The 9,424-nt window shown below is 31.7% G+C and overlaps 1 protein-coding gene across 1 annotated transcript in view; it reads left to right on the top strand.

The window, feature by feature from the left end:
• Window positions 1–8,728, top strand: part of LOC108917626 (G-protein coupled receptor Mth2-like) — a 22,727-nt gene extending 13,999 nt beyond the window's left edge. Inside the window, exons 3-7 of the mRNA XM_018724336.1 lie at window positions 948–1,026; window positions 6,272–6,453; window positions 6,551–6,731; window positions 6,793–6,935; window positions 7,960–8,728. Of these exons, the coding sequence (XP_018579852.1) occupies window positions 948–1,026; window positions 6,272–6,453; window positions 6,551–6,731; window positions 6,793–6,935; window positions 7,960–8,147 (773 nt within the window). The 3' untranslated portion in view covers window positions 8,148–8,728. The remainder of the gene's footprint in view (window positions 1–947; window positions 1,027–6,271; window positions 6,454–6,550; window positions 6,732–6,792; window positions 6,936–7,959) is intronic.
• Window positions 8,729–9,424: the final 696 nt, after the last annotated feature.

The following is a 9,424-nucleotide window of genomic DNA, read 5'->3' as shown; positions in this document are numbered from 1 at the left end:
ATAATGATATATCTGGTATTCTAAGACCTACGTTTATAGGAACTTTTCTTATTAAAAAATTATTCTCTATCAACTGTTAAAATCATACTACAAAAAACTGACTCACCCTGTATATTCAGATATGATTTTAGTCTATTTTTATATTTATTCAGTTTTATACAATAAGGGGTGGTTTTCATCCCTTAAGAACAGAAAGCTCACCTAGCACATATATAAGTTTTGAAGTGGGGGGTAAGATCAGCCTAATTCTAAATTTTGAGAAAAATCGATGCAGTTATAAAAGATTCGGAGGTATTACTATATTTTCAGCTACAGTAACTGGGCTATAGATAAAAACTTTATAGGAAAGACTCCTCTTAAAATTCATCAAAGAATAAGAGGTTTCAGTTTTGGTCGCCATTTGTGAATCACCATGTATATTGTAACGTTGTAAACACACAAATCAACTAGATGAAAAACAATATTTTCAACTTTCTTTTTTCAGTAAAAGTGCAAAATGTTATTAATTTACATAATGGCTTCTGCATGTTTGTATTGGAAAACTGAAAAGCAGGAAAATGTATAGAATAAAAAAACCAATTTATCCCTTTAAAGAAATAAAAATGATCGAAGAATACATTGAAAAGCGTATTGTGTTACAATATATTGTATTAAAATTGTAATCTTTTAGCGGTAACTGAAAAGAAAAGTTATTTTTAGTCCTTGTGTAAATAGTTCATACAAATTTTGTTCAATAATACTAACAATAAGTATACATTTATTCGCAGAATAGAACCCATCAAGAACTGCATTAAAATTTGCTAGAAGGTAGAATATTTGTATTTATCTATTTAAAGTATTCATCCTTTTTTTGTAGCAGAGCGTTCCAACAATTAAACAAAACTATTAATCTGATAATATTCAAATGAGAAACAATCCGTGGTACTAAATATACATTTTTTTTTCAGCCTTTAGTTTGATATTCTTAACATCCGCATCGTTTAGCTGGTCCAATGTGATATGCTGCGACATATATCGCACCTTTGGGTAAGTCATTATCTTCTGAAACATTTCACTTACAAAGGTATATAACTGCAGTTATCGTATAGTATTATAATTTTTCTGATCTACCTTACTAGAAGAGTTGTTAATGTGATCACAATAAAACTGCAGTTTATATCTCTAAACGACAGACGATAAAATATGATACCATTAAATCTTTTACTGTCGCATGAACCAGCAAAAAGTTGGGAAAATAATATTAAATACATTTTGTCCAATGGACGTGGAAAATATTAATTACATTAACAAGTCGCATATGCTCTGTGAACTACTGTCATGTGTTCAAAGACTTTTTTTGCAGATTAACATATTGTAAGTACCCGTTGTTTTATGTGACATGCAATTATATTCACGAACATCATTCAGTCAAAATGCATAAGAGATTATCGCGGTGTAATTCATTTATTATGTTGTACATTAATCTAATCTAAATTCTTATATAATAAATAAAGTTTTGTATGCTATTAAGGGGGTCGTTAAAATTAACTAAGCAAACCTGTGAGGTCTAAAGTTTTTTTTAAGCAACAAATTTAGGCAGTAAGCAATCATGAGGTGGTCATCTCCTTTTTGGTCTCTAAATTGACGTACAGAACAGTCACTTCCTCTTTTTTATACTATACAAGCAAACAATGTGTTGAACGTGCGAAATTATCCATGTATACCATTTTTAATCGTAATTAGTATCATTATAATTTTTATTATACAGGGTGTTCCTGGACTTGTGGTAAAACACTGAGTATGGGAAAATGAGTAGGTGGGATTAAAACAATGTCAGTGCGTCATATAAACTATACAGGGTGTTCCAGACAGACCTTCAATTAGGCGTTTCTGGAAAACTACGCGTACTGCAATTCTGAAAATTTATGTACGGGGGTTTCTCCTAATGTTCTATCGATTGAAAATATTGGCGTCGTCGTGGAACTTTCGGTTCTACCGGAAGTAGACGTCAACTCGCTTATTTCAAATGGAATGTACTATTTTTTATTTAATTTTTGGATTCTACATCGAATTTTAAGGTAAGTTTCATAACCTTACTTTATCCTTAAACTCAATAGTTTTTGAAATATTTTGACTTTTTCAAAATTTTTGAAAAAAACATACCTACACTTAATCGGTTCTATCTCCTCCAATTTTTAAGATAGGAAGCTGAAATTTTAGATGGTCAATACCAAAACGTGTCCAAATATCTGGAATATTCGAAAGTTGGTGCATGTTACACAGGGCGTCTAAAAAACACGGACCAATTGTGTCAAATTGAAAGTTTAATAACTCGCTTATTTTAAATAGAACACCCTGTGTTTTATAATGCCAGTAGATGCACCTGTTAATTCTCTTTCCATTGGTATAAGCATTCCCTATACCTAAATCCCACCGATTTTGAGATATTTGAACATAAGTACAGAGACGAATATAATCCGACAGTTAGCTGTAGGTTGGCTGTGGAAAAACATTTAAATGTCACCAAGTGTCATTACTTATTTAGCAGATTTGCTGTCATTGCTGTAAAGCGAGTTTGTCGATTTTCCAAGTGTTTTCAATAACAATGGCACACTCTGGGTACACACACGACGACTTTTTAAATTTAATTATCATTTACGGGGAGTGTAATAGAATTGTTAGTAGAACATGTCGCGTGTTTGCAGAAAGATATCCAAATAAGCACAGACCAAGTCATGATATGGTCAGAAGACTATTAAAGAATTGTTCTGAGAATGGAAAGTTTCTCCCGAAACATGATAAAGGTAAGACATCAGTGGACAACGAAGAAAATGAAGTAAATGTATTGGCATTTTTCACCGCTTATCCACAGGCGTCAATTAGAGATGCATAATAAATTCACGTCTATCAATAGGAACTATTCACAGAATTCTGAAGAAGCATAAATGGAAGCCATTTTCATTTATGTTAATACACCATTTGCAACCTGACGATTTACCCCGACGTGTAGTCGTCGTGTGTGTACCCAGAGTGTGCCATTGTTATTGAAAACACTTGGAAAATCGACAAACTCGCTTTACAGCAATGACAGCAAATCTGCTAAATAAGTAATGACACTTGGTGACATTTAAATGTTTTTCCACAGCCAACCTACAGCTAACTGTCGGATTATATTCGTCTCTGTACTTATGTTCAAATATCTCAAAATCGGTGGGATTTAGGTATAGGGAATGCTTATACCAATGGAAAGAGAATTAACAGGTGCATCTACTGGCATTATAAAACACAGGGTGTTCTATTTAAAATAAGCGAGTTATTAAACTTTCAATTTGACACAATTGGTCCGTGTTTTTTAGACGCCCTGTGTAACATGCACCAACTTTCGAATATTCCAGATATTTGGACACGTTTTGGTATTGACCATCTAAAATTTCAGCTTCCTATCTTAAAAATTGGAGGAGATAGAACCGATTAAGTGTAGGTATGTTTTTTTCAAAAATTTTGAAAAAGTCAAAATATTTCAAAAACGATTGAGTTTAAGGATAAAGTAAGGTTATGAAACTTACCTTAAAATTCGATGTAGAATCCAAAAATTAAATAAAAAATAGTACATTCCATTTGAAATAAGCGAGTTGACGTCTACTTCCGGTAGAACCGGAAGTTCCACGACGACGCCAATATTTTCCATCGATAGAACATTAGGAGAAACCCCCGTAGATAAATTTTCAGAATTCCAGTACGCGTAGTTTTCCAGAAACGTCTAATTGAAGGTCTATCTGGAACACCCTGTAGTCTAGTCATAAGTTACTGGGTTCAAAAAGTTTAAACTTATTTTTATTATCAATAATTTCAAATGTATACATTTGATGATCGCGATTCTATTCTTGGTTGAATTCGATGTCGCGGTTTAAGAGAAATTCGCCATTTTGTAGTGCATACTCTCTGCGCCTGAATGCTGTTAACAAAATTATTTGTAATTACTGTTAGATAAAAGTGACACATGAAAAGACACAATCTAATTTGTACTTGTATAGTATATTCATGTCAATCGATACAGAATAATAAAATAATAAGTTAAACTCGATATTGTGTTAAGAAACAATTTAATAATATGAAAAAATGCTATCAAATTAAATGTTCGAAGTGATCGTCTTCAACATCCACACACTTAACGAGGCCTGCCTAGGTTCTTCCTTTGTACTTGGAATAGCAGAGGAGAATTCTGTTCAACAGTTCATCCCTTGTTTATTCCAGAGACCCCAACAAAAAGTAATCAATAGGATTAACATTTGGGAACGTAGTGGGCGTGGAAATAGCTTTCCTTTTCCAATCTGCCAATAGATAGGTAGGTCCTAATAAGGAAAATTATTATTTGTGGCAGCGTCTTACATGAACCATAAGTTTATTGGGATTTCTAGAAGAGTGCTGTTTAAAAGTAGTTGGACATCATTATGTTAAAGCATCATATATTCAATGTACGAGTAATAAATGATTATCCACTACACTTACCCACATCTTAAAAATAAATCGATGTTGGTTGTGGCTTACACATTTCGGTGCGGATTCTCATCATCCTGTAAGTGTAGGTAATGTGATTTCTGGTGAATGCAGATTCATCCGTGAAAAAATACATTTCCAACACTGTTCTTGATAATTACCTCAAAAATAACAAGCATATCCAAGTCGTCCTGGAAAGTCCTGTTGACATAGCATGTACTTCCTGGATATGGAAACGGTAAAAACGGTACCCCTGGAAAATTTGGGACCTTCTCTTTTTTAGCAACAAATTTCCTAAAATGTAATTTTATAAAACATAGTGAGAAATATATTTGTCTTGGCATATTTGTCTTGGGATCGATAGGAACAAAAGTTCTATTGTTGAGTAAAACTCTTTCAGATAATCATTCTTTATTCTATCTTCTAGAGCCACTAGACACTAAAACACTTCACACCAAAACACTAAACTAAACACTAAACACTAAAAAGTAAATGTCATATAATAACAATTTAGATTGTGTCTGTTTCATATCTCTTCATACACTTTTATCAACAGTTTTGTTAACAACAATACAGTCTTAATTGTTCACCATTGGGCACAGTTCGTACCAGACGTTCAGAAGCCAATGAAAATTTATGCCAAAAAGGATATATGCATTTGTGTTTCAATCATTAAATTTAGATTAAATCAAAATATGGTTTAGAGACTAAAAAAAACAAATTTCACATTTTTAACTTCAGAATCCCGTAACCCAGTAAGGAAGGATCGTGTAACAAAAGTATACTTATATGAAGTGCTAAGATTGTTTTAATTTTATTTATTTACTCCTGAGGTTTCTACACAAGACTTGGGATATCTTATATGCGTACAGTTTGGCCAAATTGAACCGCGAGATTCAAATAAGCCCAGATAATTTGCTGATGCATAGCTCGTGTGTATAATACATAATATAACAATTAAATAATTTTATTTATCAGACCTAAATCCAATTTTTGCACACGTTACCTGTCCTACTATCACTTCTACTACGGGTTCTTTTCTTGATCTGCGCATTTTGCTTATAAGATGTTTGATAAGTTTGATAAAGTCAATAATAATGATATTCTCAATATTCTGTTCAATATTAGGAATTAACACAAAAATGTCATTGAATTATCTAAAAATGTACTGGATGATGATGGTCATAATATTTACTTAAAATTCATATATGCATGGCACAAAAAAAACTGGTCTGAATCAAATATTATTTATCCATTATTGATAAGTATGTTTTATTTTTTATCAGTATCATTCACGATTCCCATAGGATTCAAGGGGGAGTGTGTATTGAATTGCCATATTTTTTACTAGTTTAATTACCATAAATGACTATAGATTTATTGAAGTGTTTTTCTGAAAGTTTTTCTTTCTTTGTTTTAATTAACCATCCGGAATTTATGGCCAAATTAAAAAGTATATTAGGGAATAATACTCCCTTAAGGGAGTAACTATTTGAACAACACCACGGTTTTGAATGTGATGAGTTTCACTACATAAACTACAAAGATTTGAATGTACCTACGTGAAATAAAAGAGTAAAAATGTAAAAAAATGTAGCCGGGAATGTATATTTAATAGAATTACTGCAAATAATATAATTTCTGGTTTATATTTTATAACATAATTTATATAACACATATATTTTCCTCATTGTGTAAAATGGATTATTGTCCTTGATGATTTGTCGAACAATGTGAAAATGTTTTGAAAGGACAGTAAATATCTCTTGTTTCGATATAACTTTGTCTGTTTTAGTTCAATGCAGCAAACCAAGGGGCCTCTAAGGAATAAACTTAAAAAATTATTTCTATATCTACTCTATGGCTGGGGAGTACCAACTGTTATGACTTTAATAATAGCTTTATTTTACAATTATCGGGTTCTGCCCTACTCCATTCAACCCTATATGGCTGAAATAAAATGTTTCTTCGACAGAAGTAAGTAAAACATTTTTTGTAAACATATAGTTTGCTAATTAGAGTGAAAGAAAAAAACGTAAATAATTTAAGTAATATTGTTGTCTTGTATTTCCAGAGGAAGAAAATTACTCTCAAGCTTTGTTTTTCAATTTACCGCATTTGATTATACAATTAGTTAATACAGTATTTTTCATAAAAACTACTATTTACTGTTTGAAAGTAAAGAATGAAATTAATAGAATCAAAGACACGGTATCAGATGAGAGGAACAAACGCTTTCAAAAGGACAAAGAGAGGTAATATTTAATGCTAATGTATTAAAATATATTTTTTTAAATTCCGTGATAATATTTTTAGATTATTTCTTATATTGAAGTTGTCTGTGATCATGGGCATTTCATTTATGTTCGAAGTTATATCTTCATTCTTTGACATGAAGAAAATGGGTACTACTGCCATCTACATAGAAATAGTTTGGGATCTCCTAAACTGTTTGCAAGGTATGTATTTTATTATACAGGGTGTCCCAAAAGTATGGAAACAGCAAAATAACTTTCGAAAAATGCATTTTGAGGAGAAATGATTCAGACAAAAGATTTACGATTTTTCCCTGACTATTCAATGGTGACCCTAGATTTGACCTTAACCTTGACCTTTAAGGTTATTTCAAGGTCAAGTTAATTTTTTCAAATGGGATACCCTACTTTTGACCCCGGAAATGAAAAGAGCGGAAAATTTTACGTTCAGATATGTCCTTGACCATTTTCCGAATTTGACCTCTGATGGTCATTAAAGGTCAAATCAAGGTCACGCATGGTTTGGCGCGCTGTCTTGAAAACAACGGGTTGCAAAAATTACCATAATTGACGTTGTAGGATTTTTGCCTGGCTATCTGACGGTGACCCTTGATTTGACCGTGACCTTCACCTTCAAAAACCGCACTATACCAATTTTGGCAAAAATTGGTTGATTTTTGAAATTACGTCCGCCATCTTGGACTAAAATTCCTCAATAACAGATTTCAGATTCGTAGTCAGCGACCCCAAAAACCCCCCTATACCAAATTTGGCGTAAATCGGTTAATTTTTTGGAATCGCGTCCGCCATATTGGATCCGCCATCTTGGAAAATGGTGAAGGACATAACTGAACGTAAAATTTTCCGCTCTTTTCATTTCCGGGGTCAAAAGTAGGGCATCCCATTTGAAAAAATTAACTTGACCTTGAAATAACCATGAAGGTCAAGGTCAAGGTCAAAACTAGGGTCACCATTGAATAGCCAGGGAAAAATCCTAAAGCTATTGTCTGAATCATTTTCCCTCAAAATGTAATTTTCGAAAGTTATTGTGCTGTTTCCATACTTTGGGGACACGTATTTTACGCAGAGATCAGCAATGATGGCATTACAGATTAAATTTTAAAAATTTAGAGACAATAGTATGTTTGTCCGTTATATAATGATTAATTATATAACAGTAATAACATCAAAAATAGCAATGTATTTAAATGCAATGAAACTGTTTCAGGTGTTTTCATATTCATCATTTTTATATGCAAGCGAAAAATATACCACGATTTGTTGAGAAAACTGAAGATATCAACTTCAAGAAACCTATCATTTTCATCAGTAAGTACTCAAGTAACAGCTGCCTCAAGTAGGTCATCTAAGAAGTCTTCGAATGCGGAAAGTACCACTAACATGTTAAAAACTTAGTCTCATTTCACTTTGCTTGAATATTTAAAATATTGTACCTGGCATACCAAATATTTAGATGGAACCTTATATTTATAATTTATGCAAGATGTGTTATTTCTATAAAATTGCATGTTGAGCGAGATGTCTGTTACCATTGTAATGCACCAAATATTGACATATAAGTGTTGTACTGTATTTTTATTGTTATTGTTTTATGTATGTAGGTATATGTTTTATGATGTCAAATACTTATTGAATGTGTGGTGATATTTAATGTGATATTTCAGTGTTAAATAAAAAAAAAGATGTAGTTATATTTATGAGAAAAATCTGTCTTTATGCACTTAATGTTCTTTATGTATACAAAGGTATTTTAATGGAATATAATTAAGTAAAAAAAATACGAGACGCATAAGAAAATTCTTAAATTAATATCCGGACTATGCAACCAGACATATAAGCAAAAGTTATACTTATTTTTCGAGCAACGAAAAGTACATTTATATGATATTTTGGTTGCCTATTAGTGGGCAGGTTTTTTTAAAGAATTTTGAGATTGTATATCGTCTCCATTACAAAATAGTACCACCATAATTTGTCTTATTACTGGTTATTCCAACTTTTATGTAAAACTGTTGCAAATATAGAATTATAAAACAGACTGTAGTAAAAAAACTGTAGTATGTACATGAGATTTGTAGAACTGTATTGCTGGTTGTATATGATATGGCTGAATTCAAACAAATTTTAAGGAAATAATGTAATTTATGTTATATTTTTGGTTGCTAGATGGCGCTACTTGTATTTTTAAAGGGCTAGCAAAACCTAACGTAAGCCAACAAAACTTCCTACGTTGAAAATATTACTTTTTTTGTGTGGAAAGTTAATAAAAATCGGGAACATACTATTACAATATTTTAATATTTTTTCCTAAACAAAAGAAGGCTAAATTCGTCAAATATTTTAACTAATATAATCGGCTTTGAACAGACTTAATTCTATATTCGATTTACGTGATTTCAAAAGGGACGCCTTGCATTTTATGGGAAAAAGAACACTTTTGTTTTGTTTTTAATACCACACACAAGGTTTATATATTTTATTATCCCAAATTCTGTAATGTACAAGCGTATATATAAATGTTAATAAGCTACAAAGTCTATTGAAACATCACCCTCTGATATAAAAAGCAACACCTAACAGTTAGTATGAAAAAAATTGTACCCACTGAAATTACGACTCTCTTTATTCTCTGTGTTAACTGGCATATTTGCTACGGAAGCACAAATAAAATT

The sequence above is a fragment of the Anoplophora glabripennis genome, unplaced genomic scaffold (genome assembly GCF_000390285.2).
Source record: "Anoplophora glabripennis isolate ALB-LARVAE unplaced genomic scaffold, Agla_2.0 scaffold71, whole genome shotgun sequence".
Taxonomy (NCBI): domain Eukaryota; kingdom Metazoa; phylum Arthropoda; class Insecta; order Coleoptera; family Cerambycidae; genus Anoplophora; species Anoplophora glabripennis.
Note: the sequence above shows the minus strand (reverse complement) of the source record. Positions and strands in the feature narration are given on the sequence as shown.